This window comes from Myripristis murdjan, chromosome 21, assembly GCF_902150065.1.
Source record: "Myripristis murdjan chromosome 21, fMyrMur1.1, whole genome shotgun sequence".
NCBI lineage: Eukaryota > Metazoa > Chordata > Actinopteri > Holocentriformes > Holocentridae > Myripristis > Myripristis murdjan.
Window position 1 is genome coordinate 13,934,447 of NC_044000.1, and position 22,388 is coordinate 13,956,834.

The 22,388-nt window shown below is 42.4% G+C and overlaps 1 protein-coding gene across 1 annotated transcript; it reads right to left on the reverse strand.

Moving 5' to 3' along the window:
• Nucleotides 1-642: 642 nt before the first annotated feature.
• Nucleotides 643-21,896, reverse strand: mab21l3 (mab-21-like 3). The gene is given in 11 exon segments (XM_030081301.1): nt 643-648; nt 6,219-6,440; nt 7,603-7,794; nt 9,453-9,634; nt 10,507-10,598; nt 13,284-13,375; nt 14,452-14,539; nt 14,630-14,775; nt 14,948-15,020; nt 16,530-16,553; nt 21,838-21,896. Coding segments are annotated over 11 exon segments (1,176 nt in total).
• Between the last annotated feature and the right edge of the window lie 492 nt (nt 21,897-22,388).

Here is a 22,388-nt window from a genome sequence, read left to right on the forward strand (position 1 = left end):
GTGTGCGTATATGTGTATGTGTGTATGTGTGTTCTGGACCGGCGCGTTGTGTGTGCGTGTCCCTCGTTATGTAAACAGTAGCATCACTGTTCTTCTGTCACTCTCTCCTTCCGGTCACCCCCATAACAAGCCCAAACTGCCTCCTGGAACACAGAGAGAGAGAGAAAGAGAGAGAGAGAGAGAGACAGACAGAGAGAGAGACAGAGGCCGAGAGATGGGAACGGAGGCACAGGGGGAAAGAGCAGACAAAATGAGAGAGAAGGAGAGAGAGAGAGATTTAATTAGACTTATTATAATAATCGCATTGTAAAATAAACAAAACATCACCGGATTTATTTGCCTTTCAAGCAGGCTCACACACACGGTACACACACTCTCTCTCTCTCTCTCTCTCACACACACACACACACACACACACACACACATCACATCACATCAGACAAATAGGCTGTGCTACCTCACTGCTGTTCACGTTAAAAATAGAGATGAGAGTGAGAGAGATAGGGCAAGCGAGATGTTGTCCGCTCAGCTTAACTCGGTATCGGTTTGCAGGAGGGGGGTGATACCAACACAGGGGTACGGCATGTGTGTGTGTGTGTGTGTGTGTGTGTATCTGGTAATATGGACTGAGGAAGACATATGTCACACCTTCACGACACGTTTCACAGATCACAGGGAGAGGGAGTGGAGAGGGTGAGGCGGGGTGCGGGGGGAGGAGGAGGAGGAGGAGGTGGGGGTGGATGGGGAGGGGAGTCATGTCCCACGCTTAATTACACCCTGAATACACCACGGGGCTCCTGACCTGCATGTAGCATAAGGTAGAAGGCCTGTGACACACACGCACGCACATGCATGCACACACACTTTTTTCTCTCTCTGTCACACACATACACGCGCAAACACACACACACGCACACACACACACACAGTGTATCTCTCTGGAACACATGCATATATTCACTCACACTCTTTTCTCCTCTCTCTTTCTCACTCTGTCACACACACACACACACACACACACACACACACACACACAGCTGCTCCCCAGCCGACGTTGCTCTCTCTCTCTCTGGGGGCCTTAGGGCAGCATATCAACACACGCGCGCGCGCACACTCACACACACATACAAACACACACACACACACAAAGCAACAGCAACCTCTATTTCCATATTATCACACACACACACGCGCACGCAGCGCTCTAGGCAGCACAGATATTACAGTGTAAAAATGATCAGTAGTGCTCCTCCCATCTCAGATTGTATTGGTGTCGGCTGTCCAAGGTGCTAGTTAACATTCCAGTGGTGATCACACACACGCTGATGAATAACGCTCCATTTATCAAGGCAAACCCGCCTGCCACCCTCCCCCTGTATATTTTTATATCTAGACAGAACACGTAAAAACCATGCCGGATCCCTACTGAGAATAATCTCCAAGTCATAAAGCGGTGAGAAAGAAAAAAAAAAAAAAAACATAACAAGTGCGTTCTAAAATGTGCCTGAATGTGAGGTACAATTCAGTCTAAATCTCTAACGGCACTGAAGCTGACTACGGCAAAACACACACACACACACACACACACACACACACACACGCACGCACAGTTTGTCTACACACACAGCCCGAGCCTGCCTGCCCGCTGCAGTAAAATCCTCAAATGACAAAATGCAGGATATACCGTACCCAGAGTGAGAGGTGTGAAATCCCGTGGACCATGTTCCTGTTCCCGTCCACCGCAATATTTGCCTCGTGTGTGCTTTGCTGCAGCTCATCCGACGTGCCCGGGATAGGATATTGGGAGATATTCCTCCGCTGGTGGCGCGTCTTTTTGTGCCTGTGATTTTTTTTTTTTTTTTTTTTTTTTTTTTTTTTAAGAGAGGCGTCGCTCAGTGAAAGGTGGGGATAAAAACAAGAGCGTTATGCGTGTTGTGGAAATTTAAGTGTTCCTCCAAGGATTACAAGGCCCAGGACGTTCAAATGATCAATCTCCCTCTTTCTTCCTTTCTTTCTCCTCCCTCCCCCTTTCTCTCTCTCTTTCGCTCTCTCTGTCTCTCTCCCCCCTCTCTCTCTCTCTCCCTAGATGCGATTGGACAGTGTGGCAGGCAGCAGCTAGTGATCCAATGATATGCACCTCGCTCGGTGAGGAAGCACAGACAGGGGAGAAGGGGAAAGAATCGAAAAGAGAGGAGAGGAGAGGAGCAGACCTGTACAGGAGGACAAACACACACACACAAACACACATGGACACCATCCCGCAAAGCATAGATGACACACACATAGAACTGGAGAAAGCACACATACACCTGTAGAAGTCCCCAATACACAAACACATGTGTGCACATTGGCCCTACACATACACACTCACTCATGCACGTATGCACACACGGGAAAAAAAATCACAGTGCATGTTCACACACACACACACACACACACACACACACACACACGGCTGTAGAAAACTCATACACACTCAGACACCTTGACACAGTCACTCATGGTGCCGAGGTACAGAGTGACCTCTTCAGGACCAGAACAGGAGATTCTGTCCCCATTCTAGTCCGCTCTGCCTGCGAGCAGCTCTCTCCCTCAGGCAGTGTGTGTGTGTGTGTGTGTGTTTGTGTGTGTAGGTGTGTATGTGTGTGTGTGAGTATGGTAATGCAGTGGGTCTGCAGTCGCTACTAACTGTGTTTGGGAACACTCCTCACGTCAGCACAGCCTGCCGCAGCACTTAGGACTTTCTATTCCTCCTCAACTGTCTTCCATCCACCCATCCATCTCTTCCTCCATCCGACTGCCTATCTGTCTGTCTGTTTCCCATCCACTTGTTCCCTTATTCCCCTATGTAGCACCCTACTATCACCCCCCTCACACACACACACATTCCCTCTCCATCTCTCTTTTAACAGGTTGTCTTAGTACCACTGCTGTTTTTAATAATGCAGGATGAAACATGTAAGTCAAATTATTAAAAGGGCATTTTTGTATAAATGGGTTTTTAAAGGATGACACTGACTAACCTGTTTTAAGCTCCTCTGGCAGGGCATTTCAAAGCTCGGGGCCCCTGACAGCAGAAAGGCCCCATCACCCTCTCTCTTTAAAGTAGACCTTGCTACTGTCAAAAAAGCTTTGCATGGGGATGTAAGGTAGCACTCAGCCTCATACGGGGTTAAACAGCCAGAGATACCGCCAGGGGCAAGGCCTTGACAAGCCGTAAATGTTATCAGTAAAATCTTGAAATAAATTCTGCCAAGCAACCAACATCAGGATGTCGAAATGGAACGCAGCATTTTGCACAGTCTGGAGCTGTATCATGGCTTGTTGGTTAAGACAAGTTAATAACACAACAAATATGGAAAAACATGTATAATTCACACAGAGACAGGATTGATCTCATGTTGGAATTACCTCATAGCTGGAGAAAGCACTCTTGGTATTATGTGTTGAACAGACAAGAGCACTTTTGGTTTGTCTAAACTATAGCAACTTATGATGAATCCAGCTCTGACCATCAGCCAAACAGTAATATAGTATGGATAATTTACTGAAGTCATTAAGTGTTACTGAGAGATATATCACACTATTGTCGGCATAACAATGGAAGTCAAATCCATGCAGATGAAGTGACCAACTGGCGGCAAATAGTGAATAAAATTAGACCTTAAATTGGGCCTTGAGGTATGACACCATTTTCCAAAAAGTGGGAGGAATCATCTGTACTAATGAAGGGATGAAGTTTGACAAGTAAGGCAAAAATCATTTCAGGGCAGTCCCGTAGATACCAGCCCACTGTAATACTGTCATCATGTCACGCATCCATTCATTCTTCCCTGTATCCTTTCACCTGTTTTGCCACCTGTCCACCCTTTGGAAAGTCCTCTCCCTTTTTCAAAAGCCTGCCACAGTTGCAGCGTTCCTTCTTAACCATTTCACTTAATTTGCATATTCATCCGACCATCCCTTCTCTTCAGACCCCCACACATCTCTCACAGCGCCCACATTCCCTCTTCATGCCTGTCAAATGTCCAAATTGAGGTGCTGTTTTTTTTAACAACGTTACAGAGCACATCTATTTGTCTGCCCATCCATCTTATTTCATTAATTTTGTTTGCTCATCTCTTTATCGCTCAACCCAGCAGAGCCGTCCATTCATTCATCCTCCCATTCCTCCAGCGTTTCTCCCTCTCTCCTCCAGCACATTCTCTCTGTCCGTTTATTAAATTACCTCTCAGTCTCTCAGCAGCCCAACTCTCGCTTGGTTCACCCATCCCTCCCCCATCTCCCCCTTTCTCTTAAAATATTCATTGATGTCTTAAACACTTTTTTTCTGTCTCTCTCACATACACTATCCATTGGCTTAACTCTTTCATACCTAAGCAGCAACCTTCACAGACACCCACAAGGACATTGCCAGACATCTATTTCCTAACTTTAACCTTCACCACTACACACATATACACACACATAAACTATAGGCCATGACTGCATGCCTTTACACAATGAGTCAGCTCTCACACATTAATTTCTATATATATTGTTTTTTTGTTTTTTTTAATGCTTGTCTGTGAATTGCTTTAACATGTACCCAATACCCAGTAAGGATAAATAATGAATGATGCAAAAGTACTGTGTGAAGAATTCATAGGGTCATGACCTTTTGTGCCTTTCATATCAACATGGAGTGTTGCCACAAATCCTGAGATCATACTGTGGTTGATGTTTCATTACAAGTTATTGCATAGTCCTTGCAGCAAAATCATAATACAAGTAGATGTTTGTGTTACTAAAATCCCAGTAGGGCCTAATCAAAACTGTGCAACAGGGGAAAGCAGAAAATGCTAGAGGAGGCTTGTGCTGGAATTGATTCACTTTCTCTGTCGTTTGATTATTTACACTTGTTGCTTGTCTCATAAGATTATTGTTTTGCAAAGAACATTTTAATCCTGTTTTGTTATGGTGCTGAATAGAGTTTATTGTTATTAAAGCCCCATGTCACTCGAAAACCCTAATCTTAGTAGGTCATGTGCATAACCCTCAGTACACAAATATGCAAATCCACACACAGTCACACATATCCTGCATGCATGTAGCCATCTTCAGGACTATTTTCTCATATTCAGGCTGCATAGTTTCTATCTATATGTGCTCACATCCTGCTACAGACAGCACACTATCTCAGAAACCTATTTAATTAAGTTATTCTTTGTAAAAGAATAACTAGTGTTCTGCTATTGCTCTTTGTGCATTCATTGCAAACTCTCTTGATGTGATATCTCGCTTAAGTCATGCATATTCCAATTAAATTTCAGTCAACCTGCTTCATGCTGTCTTAGAGCCTTGTTCCTCCAGTCCATCTTTCTCACTATAGTTCACCGGTGTAGCCATACTTTCATAAAGGCACAGCATTTTCATCACTGCCTTCATATAAGATGACTGGTTTGTCAAATCAAGTCAAATTTATTTATAAAGTGCTTGTCACAAGGTGTTTTGTCACAACATACTTTAGAGAAAACAAACTGTGAAAACAAATTAAAAGAACAGATTATAAAACAAGGACTAGTGCCAACAAAAGAAAAAACAAGCACATCACAAACTCAGAGACATGGGACCAGAATTTTTGATTTTGTGTATTTTGTGCCTGTGTACATTTATATCCATGTGTATGTACGACAGAAGGTAGTCTTAAGGCGAAATAAGTAAATGACATGCTGCAAAAAAGTAGAAAAGGGGAAGGACTGTAGGTAATATGGGAGTGAAGGTAGAATGTAGGTTTTCAGCTTTGCTCAATTAATGTGTCCGACAATCAAAATGTTTGTTCAAATGGTAGAATGACAAGGAGCCCTGGATGTTGTGGGGGAGGATTACTGCTGACCTTACTGGAGGAAAGTAGATCAGTGATGAAATACTACTAACAGTAGGATCATATTGCATTTTGCTGCACTATAAAACATCATACAGCATTAGCAATAGTCAGGAGAACAATAAAAAGTTTAGGAACAGATGTCTGCCTATATAAATGTAATTGCATGAAGAAGGCAATAAATTATATGAATTAATGACACTGCAAGGAAAGGTTTTTGCATTCACTCTCCTTCTCTCTCCCTACACACTTCTGCACTCTTGCTTCCTTTTTCCATTTTTGTTTGAACACTGAATTTGATTTCACTGAGATTTTGATTGAGTTCAAATTTATACACCGCCACTAATGTATGCACAGGGTCGGGCCGGGCTATGAAGTCACTGATTTTCTGCACGGCTTGATCTAGCTCGGTGGTGTTGCTGTACTTGAGCAGGTTGTGGGAGCGTATGCGGTAGTGGCGCAGGTAACGGCGGCTCATGCACTTGTGGAGTTGCCGGGCCATGTGCGGCACACACGCCTGCACGCAGCGCCAGTCCCTGGTGAATGGGAATTTCTCACAACGCCAGAACAAGAGAGTCTGAGGTGGAGGAGGGGGCACGGTGGGGCAGAGGTTGGGAGGAGAAAGACAGATGATGGATGAGAGGAGGGCGGGAGCAAGAGAGAGGGAAGTGGGGGATGGAAGGGAAGGATGGAGGGAACGAGGAAGAAACGGGGGGCAAAGGAAGGTTAGGAGAGGAAATAAAGCAAGAGAGGTAAGAAGGCAGAGAAGATGAGAAGGGAGGAAGAGAGGAGGAAGAACAGGAGATAATCAAAAGGGAGAGAGAAACAAAGAGGTGGAGAGCAAGAGCAGAAAAGAGGCATAAAGCAAGGGGGAGGAAGATGGAGTGGGAGAGAGAATGTTGTATCAATCTCATGTTAACAGTTTTACAAATCTGCTGTGATCACAGTTCAAGGGATATGGATATTACACAGGTAAGGATGAGTATTGATTGATTCATAGCTGGAGTAAGTACTCCTGGGGCCTGGGATGAAATTGATATCTTTGGGCTGTACGTGTGTGGTGTGAAAATAAAAACCCTGTAATTGGTTAGACACTATGGGTCTTCCACAGCTCAGGCTAGAACCAATAAAAAGCACGGAGGGATAACCATGCGGAAATTGATTGTTCATGGGACCAGGCAACCATTCTTCTTCTCTTACTTGTTATCATTCATATGTATATGCATATGGGGAACAGAATCAGTAAGTACAGCACACATTCATTGAATTTGTCATCCAAAACAGGAGTGCTTGTCCCATATCAGCACAATGAACTATTCATTTCTGTGAAACTTGCCAAGCCTTTTAATTAGAACCTGGGGTTAAGAGCCTCTTTCCTCTTGGTGAGGTTCTCTTGACTGATTGATTAATTGATTGAGTCAGTGAGTAAGTGAATAAGTAAGTGAGTAAGTGAGTCAGTGTGTCAGAGAGTCAGTAAGTCAGTGAGTGAGTCAGTAAGTTGGTGGCCATTGATTGATCAATTCATTGGTTGGTTGGCTGATTGGTGAGTTGGTTGGTTGCTCAATACTCTAGTAGGTCCATTGCTTGGTTAGTTGATTGGTTGATTTGACTCGTAATTTAGTTGATTGGCTGGTTCAATTGTTTGGTTGATGATTTGGATGTTTGTTTACTTGCTTGTTTGGTTGACACTCTGATGTAGGTAGGCGCTGTCAAAGCCAAACCTCTTTTACTGGTGGTACCTGCAAGTGGAAAGTGGTGATGACAGGCTTGTTGTAAGGACGCCAGATGTCTTCTTTCAACTGCCAGATGATCCTGTAACACTTCCTACGGCAACCTCCGTCCTCATCAGCTACTCCGAGCAGCGCTTGCTCCGCCCTTGAGAAGAACAGCCAATGCTAGTTTGATGTTGCCATGAGGGTGAAACCAAATAAGTGTTTGTGCAATGAAAAGCGAGACAGAGAAAAAAAGGATAAAGGGGGCCATTTAGATAAGATTTGTTAGATGAATTTATTTGGGTTCATCACGGTCGAAATCTAAACCACTGAAATACTAAACTGTCAGCGACAAAGGTAATGATCCCCTAAAAGCACTGCAAGCTGCTGGCCATGGTGAGTATACCAAAAGCAATAAATTAAAGTGTACTGTGCTTTTGTCAAAAACCATGGAACTATGGCATTTTATCATCTTTATTTCTTTTCCATCATTAATTCTTTTATCCCACTCCGTTATTCATTTTCAGTCTGCCCTTGCACACAATTTGTTGCAAGCAATATTGCCCACTTTAATTCACAATGCCTGACTGTGCTGGCTGTGTATCATCTAAAGGGGCCTTCCTATAATCTCAGATCTGAGAGAAAATGAAGTTACCACAGTATAAGGCCTGGAGCTTCTCTATCAAAATGTGTGTGTGTGTGTGTGTGTGTGTGTGTGTGTGTGTGTGTGCTTCAGTCCTTTGCCAGCGCCGGAGTGTGCATCAAGAACATTGAGTTGAAGGGCAGAGAACATTGAGAAAGTGCAGTGTGAGAGCTGTGTTTTTGAGTGTGCATGTGGACATGTGTACGTCCCCCTACATCTGTCCATTTCATAAGAAGATTTATCACAAAAGCCACTCCTGAGCCACACATGGCCACTGTGTAGGTCCCTGAATTGCTACAGGAACATATCAATCAAGAGACCTGGAGGCAGTGCTGGGGGACAAAGCCTCTTGGAGTGCCGGTGAAATCCCATTGCTTAACTTGAAGATCCCTCCATTGTGCACATCTCCCTTCCCTCTCACAGTCGGCTTTTTGTTGTCACTGTGCATGAGCAACCGGTGAATGTTTCTGTTTGAAATCCCTGTGTACATAACAGTGCATCCACTTTAATTTGTCAAATGTGTTTGAATTTAGGCGGAAGCTGCATATCTCCTGCTGGGCATGTTTAGGCAGCATGTCGACAGAATTAGTGTCATAATGATGATTCTGGTTGAGAGAGAAAATAACTTTTAATTAGAGTGAGCGTTTAGATGAATGATTCTCAACCTGGTTTATATGACAGTGTGGGAATGCTAAGATTTTTGGGGGAAGGATGCCTACAGGGCTTACTGACCTAAAACAGCCATTCACACTTAAAACATGAGATAATATTGATAGCTTTGGACATTTTTTATTTTTAAGAGGCCACAAGATGGGTTATAGATTGTGAGGAGGCAATCAATCATGCACCAAAAATAATATCTTATTAATTACGAATATTTTTTATGTGCTAATGAGCCTCCTCAAGCATTCTTGACATTGTGAGGACACATTCAAATGAAACAATTATCCTTTAATGAGACAGTGCTGTATGTGTGTGTGTTACAAGTTTAAACTATTCAGAAAAGATCAGTGGAAAAGAAAAACACTGCAGTTAAAAGGTGTGAATCTGAAAACCAGATCTCTGTGTTCATGCTTTTAGCTTCTTGGAATCGGGGAACTAAGTGATCGATCCTGTTGGCAGTTGACCTCGGTTTAATGTATGTGTGTGTGTGTGTGTGTGTGTGTGTGTGTGTGTGTGTGTGTGTGTGTGTGTGTGCATTTGTGTGTGTGTGAGTGTGTGCACGTGTACCAACCTTGATGCTGCGAGCACACTCTGAGGCTGGCCAGCGCTGAAGTAAGCGGAGCCAGCGGGCTTTTTTCGGCCAATAGTTGATCAGCTCCACTGTGGGTATGAGCTCTGCCTCTATCACATCCTCTGACGTTTCTATGGCAACTCACACCACCATCCCCACTGACTCAAGGACGCTGACCTTCCCTGGGCACACATACAGACACACACACACACACACACAGACACACACACACAAAGGCACATGTGCTTACAGAGAAAACGCTTTTGATGTATGCAATATTTAAATGCATGCAATGTACTAAATGGCTCTCTCAATTACTGTTACATATACACACACACTCAAGGAGGCTAAAGTGTGTATCCCCCACACACACAGATGCACACACACACTAAAGTACACACTCATTTTCACACACAGAAGCAAACACAGACACCGAGAGACCAATTTTGACAAATTTAATATTTCAGTGTCTGCAGTATACTAAATGACACGCTGAAGTGGTGTACAGTTTTTTGTGAAACAAAACACCGCTGCATGTTAAACCCATCCTGTTTAAATATCAAGCACACACCAAAAAAAAATTATCCAATAATATATTACCTTGAAAATAATTCAAATGATACCTTGAAAAGTTTCATGGGGTATAATTATTTGCTTCATGATTTCATTTGGCCTGATTGGGAAGAAAATTCTGTGGTAGTCTGCTACATTAGTCATCAGAAGCAGCTGGTTGGAAAGTAATGAAATATGCTGATGACATATAACTCACTGGAGTTATATATGGTACAATGTAGAACGGTCATTACAATTTATTGCCAAAATGATATATTTAGATATTCCACACAGGTTATCCATCACCTGTCTCAAAATGAGGTGATCATTCACATGTCTCATAAATCCAGAGCAAAATGGCTTCACGGCGGTGTGGCTGTGTGTTACGAGGTCTTTGTGAGCTTCTCCTGTCCTCATCCCTTATTCCCATCACTCTCCAGCTGGTGAAGGAGCCGGCACAGGTGAACTATCCCTCCACCCTCCACCCCCGGGTCTCTCTCGCCGGTGAGGCTGCGGGTCATGATGATATTTTCCAGACACTCTCTGAACAGGCCGATGACCTTCACTGGAACTATGCCTCCCACCATACACACACTGACAACTATAATAAACAACTTAAAAAAAAAAGAAAAAAGAAAAAAGCAAGAAAGAAAGAAAGAAAGAAAGAAAGAAAGAAAGAAAAATATGAGAAATTAGAGCAAAAACAGTACTGGATTGTAATGTATGTTTAAATCTATATTAAAAAAAAAAAAAAAAGAATAGAATAGAATAAAGTGGAGTTGAGCAGAGCAGAACATAACAGAATAATGGAAAATAACTGAATAAAACATAAGACAGAGTACAGTAGAATAAAACAGAACAGAGCAGAACAGCACTGAGTAGAATAGAATAGAATAGAACAGCACAGAGTAGAATAGAATAGAATAGAATAGAATAGAATAGAACAGCACAGAGTAGAATAGAATAGAATAGAATAGAATAGATTAAAGCTGCAAGCAGCGTTGGACGGGCCCTCGCCCACCCGTGCACGTCGGGGACGGCGCGCGTGTCGAAGCGCAGACAATTCGTCCGTTTGTTCCAGTTTTACGGGTATTTTTCGGTGCTTTTATTGTGAAAGAGTTTTGGGCTTTTATTTTGAAAGGCCGCGGAAGTTCTAGCGTGTGACCGACAGGACTACTGGCAGCTGCTGCATGATCACAACAAAATGCAGGCACACACACTCACTCACTCACTCACTCACTCACACAAACACACACACACACACACATACGCACGTGCACGTGCACGTGCACACACACACACACACACACACACACACACACACACACACACACACACGACGCCAACAAAAAACCCACTGGTAGTATATTCGCTGCTGGTGCCCATCTGGCCACTAGCAGCGCCCCTCCAGCAGATGGCGCCCTTAGCTGTCCTAGTGTGTGACTGACTTGAGTACTGGCAGCTGTGGCGTGATCACACCAAAATGCAGGCAGACAGAGAAATCCTCGTTCAATCTAATGGAGAAATCCAGAAAACCCACCCCTGTTTGAGGTGTCACAGCTCGGTCACCGTTTAAGTGACAGACTTGATTCAAAGTTTAAACGAGTCACGAGACTCGGATCTATAAATCTCCCATTTACATGATTTTGCTATCTTTTACCGTTTTGGAGTTATGGCAGTTTTAGTTTGAGAGTGTTTTCTGCTCCCTCTGAGCTCTTACAATGGGTGTGTATTGCGCATTCCTGAGGCAGCTAGAGTGAGTCACATGTCCAGGCAGAGTGCAGAGCAGAGCACACCAGAGTCAAAAACGTTTGAAAACTGTTCACAGCTCCCACAAACTTGGTCCAATCCACATCAAAACTACATATTTTTGTAGGAATTTTCGTCCTCTTTCCATCTGCATAGTTTTCAAAGCCGTCAGACTTTTACTTTAGACTCCAGGGGCTTAATTAGTGCCAAAAGTCAGCCTCTTCACACCAAAGTCCATGGAAAAAAACGAGGTGTTGGTTTTGGCCACTCCGACTTTGAGGGCTTATAAAATCCAAACGAATCGAGTAATGACGGAGTTTTTAGCAACTTTTGTTCAGCACTGTGTCCTCTGTCATCTGTTAAATTTTCAAGCCGCTGACACTTACGGCCTGGGAGGAGATAGATTTTTTTCAAAGCGGAATTTTGGGCGAGAACGTGATGTTCAAACGCAAATTGCGGACTTCCTGTTGATTTTAGGTCGGGGGTGTCAGCGCGTGAATTGTAGGGCTTGATGAGACCTACATTGCGGCAGTGGTTTGGTCTTTCTAGCGCATTCCTGTGGGCGACAGCGGCTGCCTTTGTGTGCCTAGGTGGCGCTACCGAGCCCATTTCTGCACTTAGGGGGTCCGTTTGTCCATTTTATCAAATTTTTCACCAGACCTGGCCAGCGTGCCAAATTTGGTGAGTTTTTGAGCATGTTTAGGGGGTCAAATTAAGGCCTAATGACACGTAATAATAGGAAAAAAAAACGAAGGAAAAACAATAGGGCTTCGCGCTGTTCCAGCGCTCGGGCCCTAAATAGAATAGAATAAAGCAGAATGGAATAAAAGAGAACAGTAGAACAGAACAGAACAGAACAGAGGTGAGTATAATAGAATAGGGTTTGCTGGTACAGTGGCTGTGCAAAGATGCCCCTGAGACAGTCTGGCACATCACAGCAGGGTGTAAGATGCTGGCAGGTGCGGCATACATGACGTACCGTAACCAAGTGGCCGGCAGAGTGTTCAGGAACATCTGCAACGAACTGGGGCTGGAAGTCCCAGGGTCAAAGTGGAAGACACCTCCAAAGGTGGTTGAGAACGACAGAGCCAAGGTCCCGTGGGACTTAAAGATCTAGATGGATAAGCTGGTAGTGGCAAATCAACAGAAGAAGGCAGTAGTGATAGACATAGCTCGAAAAATACCGAGGGCTGAGAGAGGAGCTAGAGAAGATGTGGGGAGTGAAGGCAACAGTGGTGCCGGTGATAACTGGAGCTCTCAGGGCTGTGACCCCCAAACTGGGAGAGCGGCTCCATCCAGCAGATTCCAGGAGCAACATCTGAGATCTCTGTCCAGAAGAGCAAAGTCCTCAGAGCAGCTAAGATACTGCAGAAGCCTCAGGGGAGACACAAGACACAAGACCGTCCAATGAAATGAGTGGGGAATACATAGAGAGATATACTCAATCCTCATTTTTATATAAACTGCACACTGACTAAGCATTGTAACTGTGTAAGTATAAATAAAATAGACTAATCATTTTTATTATACCTTGCATTCTGCCAGTCCTAAGTGGGGTCGCTGAAGCTCTCCAGCCACTGGTGAAGCTCCTCTGGCTTGTGGACAGGAAAAAATATAGACCCCTGAAACTAGTGTTGCTTTGTCAGTCTGGATTGAAAATGAGCATGTTTCCTTGGAGCTTCTAGTGTGGTAAACTTATTATTATAGATTAGTCTTTAATTATTAATGAGGACTGAGGATGATTGATTGCACATGGTCAGGGCACTCTGCATCTGGTTCATCCTCACCACCGACATAATGCTGGCTCGCTGGCTCCTGCCACACACTACAGCTTACTGACTGTGCACGGTGTGATGGAGAATGCACAGGCCAACAGCTGACCAATGAAAGTGCCTTTTACTACAGTGTGGGTTGGCCTCTGTGTTATTTTTAGCGTGGCACACTGGGTACATGTCATCTAACTAAAAAGAGTCAATTAATAATGAAGTGTGGCTCAAGCGGAAAGTGTGAAACGGTACAGCAATAGGCAAATGAACTGTGAGATGGAAGTGAAAAGGAAAACACATTAGGAAATGGAATTTAAAAAATGTAAAATTTAAATGCTTTAAATCTTTTTCAAAAATTGGTTTATAAATTGGCAGTTTATAGGAATAATACAAATATTGGTACATTTAAGTAACATTTCAATGTTTAACAATTAACAGTTTTAACAGGTTTGTTAACCACATCATTTGTGTGAATTTTAAATTTTTAAATGCATTATTTTATCAATGATAACTTATCAAATGAGCCCAAATACATGATATATTTACCTTTTGGTCTTATTATTAATCAGCATTAATTAGCCATTTTTTGTTTTGTTTTGTTTGTTTTTGTTTTTGTTTTTTGTTTTTTTTTACTATTTTAAGTCATGTATTGACTTTTCATCATTGTTTGATTTTTAATATTATTCAGCGGGGGAATAAAACAAAACAAAAAAAAAAAGGATTCGGTTAAATCCACGCTAAATGATTTGAACACAATCTATTGTTGATATTAATTTATTCAGTCTTGTGTTTTTCTTATTCCTGAAAATATCTGGCCACACATAAACAAGATTGTGTCACAAAATGGTATTTCCTGTGCAATTACAATGGAGCTTAATGGCACAAAGTTCTCAGTCTACACTGCTATTACTTTTTCCTCTTTTATATGTAACCCACAGCTGGATATTAAGCTCAGCCGTGCTCTGTGGGATTTTCTGAGAGTGTATGAACTCACCAGCTGGGGTAGAGGTAGACGAGGCACTTCAAGGGAAAGCAGGTACACCAAAAAGCCACTTTATGAAATTCTAACTCCTGTAATGCTTTGACCATCAAAGACTGATGATATATAACAGTGTGAGAGTGTCCAAGGGCGGATTTTGAAGCTCCAAATGATGGCATCTCCATTGGCGGGTCACATGCTTATGGTAACCAAGCAACCCCTGCAGTGGAGCACTGACCAGCACCAAGGTTGGAATCAGAGCATCCCATATATTCAACTGCACATGCACACTGCATGAATGCATGAAAACCCACCGGTGAACATGCAACGATGAAACAAACATAAAGCAAACATGCAAAAAAAAAAAAAAAAAAAAAACACCACAAAACAGGTTGTATGGACTGAGGTCTGCACAATAAATACGCTGTAAGAGATTGAGAGATCCATACCTGTACAGCAGGGTTGAAGCTGAATCTGCCTCTTCAAAGAGCCACCCACTTAGTCAGCTTTGCAGGTTTAGTCCTAGTCAAAAAAGACAAAGCAAGAAAAAAAGAAAGAAAGAAAGACTTGGGATGCTAAGACACTGAGCTGACAAGATGAAAAAGACATGAGGGCGAAGTGAAAAGTGGACAGGAGCAGAGTGAGAGAGAAAGGCAAAGGCTTCATCCTGATGTAAAAAGCCAATAAGGGTTACAGGATAGATATAAAACTAGGGAGAAAACTAACTAGCCCTTTGTTTCATTCATCCACTTGCTAGTTTTTGGGGGGGATCAATAACTTCCCGGGGTGCCTGCTGGTGTGTGCTGCACTCCACTGAAGCCTACAGACTCCATTAAACATAGACTGTTTGTCAGTTGGCTAATAAGCGCAAACACTTTAGGGGCCAAGAAGGTCGATAACAGCTCCTAAAACAAACTACTCTCCTCAGAGCTGCAGATAAAATCACACAAATTAAAAGCGCGCAAATAAACATCTCTACTTATGCAAAATCCCTTTAAAAAAAAAAACATAAACTGAGCTGCAGCGGTGGGCATACGAAGATGGTGAGCATAGTAATTTATCTTCTTTTTCTGACCGAGGTAGATTTGGAGATACTTTGTTTAACTGCAGAGGAGACTTTGGTGTTTTTGGACAGTATAATAAATGAATATTATAAAATATGAATACAGTGTTTCCCCATAAATTTCTGGCAGCAGTGGGAGGTAGGGCTAATTTTGGCTCTCCAGTCCCACGCTGCAATAAAAATGACAGCATCAAATCCAGTATCTGTCACAGTTAAAATTGTCTCTTGCTTAGATACCTTTATGCATGATACTTGTATGGATGTATGGATGTCTTTTCTGTTTTTCTTCTAGATAAGAATGGCAATTTTGCAGTGGTGGGGGAACTGCTGTGGGTAAATGAATGAATTGAGAAGAAACACCAATTCATATTATTCAGTTAGAGAGAAGCTTGAGTTTGCATCTAGGAAAACAAAGAAATAAGGATGGTGAAAATACTCCAAACAATATTCCACTTTACAAAAAAGTAAAAGGCAAACTTGGACAGCAACGTTTCCCTCTGTTTGCCAATCCCCAACCCTGGCCAAAGGGAGATATTGCTTTTTCCCACTGTTTCATATGTAGTTTATGAAGCATAACCTTAAGACATTTTGTCAGGCCTCACTTCTATCTGCTCCTGTGCGTGTTCTTTTACGAGATGCAAAGCTTGTATAGTGTCACATTTTGCTTAAATAAATAAATAAAAAGTACAGGAATAGAGCGCACACCAGGAGCTAATGGCTCGTACAGGAGTGAAAATGACAAAAGCTGCATATTCCTGTCTCATTCTTCTGACATTAAATGACCACCCAACGTCTCAGTACAGGGTTTTTCACTCCTTGGTAATGGATATTTCACTGACCTGCCATAGCTGCTGGAATGAGAGGCAGGGATGTCGTATATTGCTCAGTGTTCATTTCCTAGGTCGGTGGGGGGTGCAGTGAGGATGGGCAAGTCCATTTAGTTGGACTTGAGTGGGAGAGAGAGCCACCTGAGACTATGATGAACTCCAGAACTACCACATCCACCCAATGAAGTTGCAGATCTAATCTATTTTGCATGGAAGCCATAATTAATGCATGCAGCAGCAGGCAAAAACATACGTTTCTTGGCCAGAGGAACTGTCTTGCTGTGTCAGGGCACAGCGAGTTAACTTTTAAAGAGATGCCGTGAATAAAAATGCGTCAAGTACATTTAGAGATGAAAGTCTTGGGACAGCAGAGTGAAAATGTTTGTTGTTGTGTCGGTGTCAGCGAGTCATTTAACACCTCGCATGAATAAAATGTGCAAAGTGCAGCCCCACTGAGAAAAGCACCGCGTCTGTGACAAGAAACTGGTTATATCTGCGGCACATAAAATATCTGTATTTCAACACATCTGCCACTGGCTTTAGTGTTGTCGCAGGGACGTGACAGTTACACAGTTTAGGGGAACAAAAGGTGTGTAGTCAGTGTTGTTTGTCAAGCTGCAGCAAAGCTTTTCAGGCAGCGCCCTTTGAAGAGTGGTGTTTGGTTTTTGACAGTTATCTGTACAAGAGCAAGATGCGACCTTTGATGTGAAGATGTGGCCACAAATCAGAAAGTTCTCCCAACTGGAATGAATAAAATATGTTAAGTACAGCAGGAATTTGGTTGTCAGAATAAAATGTGTTAAGCACTGTCAGTATTGTGACAGTGAAGCAAAAATAGTCATCCTCGCTCTACACTGCTGACGTCTGTATTTCAGAACCTTTGCTTCTGACTTCATGTTGTAATGTCTTCCAACCACAGAGTTCAGGACAGTTTTCCTTCCAACGTGTTAAACGGTGGAGCTACACCCCTGTCTGTGAAGCTGTACTAAATCTATTTGAATATTACAGTCAAAGGACAATTGATCTTTTCAGGCAGAGTAGAGCTTTATATCAGGGATTGCCCTCCTGTTGCCCCACCTTGTCAAAAACTGCTGGGAGTATACTGAGATATGATATGAAGTTAATTGAAATAATAGGCCCATGCAGATAAGTCAGCATGTGTAGTCACTCACTATGGATTAGGTTCACAGGTTCAAGACTGACTCATTACCTCTGTAATGCCATTCCCTCCGTCTTTCTCATCTCCCCTATCGGTCCCCCATGTATAACATCTAATAAAGACACCAGGAAAAAATCCTCCACTTCCTCTCCCTCCATCCCATCTTTCCAGTGGCTCTTCACTATTTCATTCTAACTGTTTCAAATAATAATGCCATTATGATAAATATGATGTACTGTATGCGCTGATGAAAATGATTTAATTGAAGGCTTTGAAGTGGACGTGTAAAATTTCTCTCCTCTCTTTTAAAAAAAAAATAATATGAAAATGATGACAGAAAATGCACTCTACCGTTACACTGAGGAGTGACTCAGCAGGCAATGGAGGGAGAAAAATATAGCCCTGAAAAGGTAAGGATTCAGTCTGTTGTTCAAGCTTACGTGACAAAAAAATGGACCCGACTTTTCGGTGGATCAAACCTTTAACATTTCAGTAAGCCAATAAGACAAGTCAACTAGTAGGAACCTGGCTTTTGCAAGTATGTTACAGCCCTGTGGCAGATATTAATATTTGATCAGCCTGTTGCGGATATGAATATTTGAATAGCCTGTTGCAAAATGTGTGGGATGTGAAAGCTGGATATTTTAGTAATAGGAGGAGGATACGGACAGGTAGAGGTCATTGCCAAAGGTCAAAGTCAAATTCAAAGTCACTCATACAATAGCAGCAGTAGACTAGACAAAAAAATCTTTTCTTGCACCAAATAGGATGTCAGAGTTGTTACCTCACCTCAAGACCTGAAACTCAATGCAGGCAGCTGATAAATTTATAATAGGTAAACCTCTTTGGCTCCTGTGAGTCCTTAAGAAACCAGCAGCCAATGTAAATAGATAATTAGCTTGTTTGATACTGCATGTATGCATATATGTATGTATATACATATATGCAAATATACATATGGCACAGATACAGATAACTACCCAGGTACCAATATGAATATAAATCGCATTTACTCAGAGGTTCTCTTTATTTGCTGCTGTGTAGATGGTTCCACCTGTACACAGTGCATGCACACACACACACACACACACAGATGCAAACACTAGACTGCCTTCACATTTTTGTTGTGGGCAATGAACTGGATCTTGCCTCCTTACAGTGACAAGCGCAGACATACTCGCGAGGACACACACAGCTGCGCTATCCCACCTTGTTGTATCATGACCTTACATCCTTATGTCGCTGGGACACACTCCTGCCCCCTTGATGTTCTCCTTGCGAGACCCAGTAAGGTGATGGAGTGGAACGTCCATCCCTCTCTCGCACACAGAGACAGACTACCTGAGTTGTTTGGTTGGGGACGTCGCTGTTGACATTGGACTGAAACTTCTTGTGCATTTTTATTGTGTTATTCACTTTGTGTTACATTTGTTTCTATGAAAAGTGCTACATAACTAACGTATGATTAATTGATTGATGAGGTCAAATTTGTTGTCAGTGTTTCTACTGCAGTTTTCTTGGTCAGACAAGGAAAAGTTGCTGGCCTTAGAGGAAAGGGAATAGACACGTGACACACACTTGACAGGTACTACGCTCTCCGCCCACGCTTGTTGTTGGCCAGCAAATAACTCAGTTTAAGATGTTTCTAGATTGGGCGTAAGAACTGAGTGATTGATTCATGTTCCTGTTAGTGTGTCAGTACATTTAAAGTATTGATACAGGGATATGTGGATGCTTCTGCAGAGGCAAAACATCAGAGGCAAGTGATGCTACTGGCCGTTCCTCAGCAATCCAAGATAAAAACGTCTTCACATTTTGGTTTGGTATGCAGCAGTGATAGCCTGCTGGTATCAGCTCCCCTGAGATGCTACCAGATCAAAGAAAAAAATACAAAGTCAGTGTTTTTGGTTGCAGACTTGGTTGTCTCATTGATTCCTTAGATTTTTCTTTAATGGCTTTTAGAACGAACAGGTGAAAGATGTAAATTCCGACACTTCGATAGCACAGTCTCTGATCCAGGTCCTGTCTCATATGACGGAGAAGTTTTAAAAGACATATGTTTAGGTGTGATGAGAGGTGTATCTGGTGTATTCACCTCTAGGGAAACATTTTTGAAACCAAACCCACCATTTAAATTCCTCATTAAAACTCGTGGGCTATGGTCCTCATTACAACTACATCCATGCAACTGGCATACTGTGCATGCATATGGACCCTATGTGGACACTCTGTTCGCTGCAGTGTGTCTGACACCTTTCAGGATTCAAGAGGTATACTTCAAATTATGAATTGTGAATCTCACTTACAGGAAAATATGAACATGAAGAAACAAATATTAGCTGCCCACCGTCCCCTGAATTAATTTTGAAGTCACAGGTGAGGTCCAGAAATGAAAGCTGACCCTTGATGTTCAAACACTTGCTATGCTAATCAGAGTGGACAACAGCTGGAACTTTCTAGCCCTGCAGCTGCACACACACACACAGACACACACGTACCCATGCACACACACACACACACACACACACACACACACACACATATTCAACACTACCTCTGTGCTCTCATTCCTGACCAATGGTCTGGAACTGACACATACCGCTCCTGCTGACGCACACACACACACACACACACACACACACACACACACACACACACACACACACACACACACACACACACACACACACACACAGACTTGTTGGTCTATTTGTTGAACTTGGTGCTGGAGATGAATCACTCGAATCTTTTGTCCTTGTGATGGACACACAAAAACCAAACCTATCATACACTCTGTGTGCTCTCACTGAACTCCAGGAGGGCAGAGGCTTGGTAGTGTCAGTTCCTGCACACACACACACACACACACACACACACACACACACACACATACACACACTCACACACCCACACACACACAAGACCTGCTTAAAATTCTCTGCAGCTCCAGCTAACGTTTGTTCGTTGTTTTTGAAGTCATGAACATTTTAATTTAGTTTGTAAAACAATCTTTTCTTTGAGGACCATTTTCTGGTGGAGACACACTGTGTTGTGTGGGCTTCCAGCAAAGAATGGTGTGCTCATGTGCTATTGATAAATCAGACAAATGATTTTCCCTGTCTTTAGTTTTTTTAAAGCAAGAAGAAGACAGCAAAAACCACATCATCTTTTTTATAAGGCCCGTGTTTACTTATCATTTGTCTTGTGGGTTTGATTTTCTGAACAAATAGCACGTGAATAAAATGCTGCTTGGCAGCAACTTTGAAATCCCAGAGCTTCCTATTAACATGTTAATAAACCAGAAAACTTGTAAACTTTTCAGATCAATGTGAATGCTAAATTACCACGTAAGAATAAAGCCAGTAGGCCGGGATGTTCACTGTGATTGATTATCTATCTTAAAAGCAAGTTTGTAGTCTCTGCAGGCAGGTTTTTGTACTGCGCTGAAAGGAATGGAAGAAAGGAAAATGCTTGCAGACATATGAATCAGTATGCTTTTGAAAATGGTCTGCAGTAGTGTATGTGGATAGTATTAAATGAGCTACAACATGCAAAAACACCAGTTTGAACTTATAATTCATGCAAGATACATGCAAATCCCACAAATTACCATAACTGTGCATAGCAGGAGCGTGAACATGCGGTGGATAGTTGAACTTTAATTTTATCTATGGCTTACATGTTGCAGAAGTCAGAGGAAAAAAAGGAATTTTCATTTGAAATTTTAAGTATCATTTGAATATCTTTCACCATAAAGTGGAATGTCTTTGAAAATGAAATGTCAAGTGGCTTTTTCATTAACATTTTAATACTGTTGGTGAATGTGCATACTAGCATATTTAAACTTTCATTTTGGCCCGTATTATGTATGCAAAAGAGGGAAATGGAAACACTGTTATGGGATTGCGTTTTCATTTTCCAATTTGCATTAACATTTGAATTATGCTAACATTTCCACTGGTTAGGACCTGCTCTACTTGGTCCTATCTTGGGCCATCACAAAATGTTCCTTTTATACACACACGCATGTGCACACACACTAAAGCTGATACAATCTGCTGTCCTGGCTTTTTACAGTTTTTGGAGAAGTAAAAGACAAGACCCAGCATGATGGTGCATGCTGCACTGCACTCTAATACACACATACACACTACTGAATAGAAATGTGCACGAATAATTATGAAAGTGCACTGTACAGGCAAAAACTTATTTCTCTCCACTTACCAGTATGTGGACCCTGAAATATTACCAGACATTACCGGACATACACACACACACGTAGATCCACACAAAGAGATCACTTTACTCTGTAGGTAGTGGTCTAAATTCTCCTTTGTAAAATTAGCCATCTTGTTTTCTCTTTTGTTTCTCTTCTCCTCCCTTCTCTCTCTTTTTTCTCATCAGCTTTTGTCTCGTCTAGCCTCGCATTTCTGTGAAATCCTCTTTTCTCCCTTTTTTTTTCTCCGTTCCTGTTCTCTTTGCTAGTCTGACTCATTCCACTGAAACAAGTTCAACTCTGATCCAAAACTCCACCACAGGGAGAATGCATTGGATTATCCAGTGTGTGTGTGTGTGTGTGTGTGTGTGTGTGTGTGTGTGTGCGTGGATGGAAATCTGTGTCTATAGGTGTCGGGAATAAGAGGGTGTGAATCAACACAGTGTGTGTGCAACAGAAAGAGTGTTTTGAAATGGAAAGCGAGTGGACAGCAGGCACAAATTTGTGTACGTGACCTCCTCTCCTGCCTGGATGACAGAGTGGTTCGAGTAGCTGGATTGAGTGGTCGTTGCAAAGCACTCAACCACCCATCGACCGACAGCCATTGATCTGCAGGATCCAATGA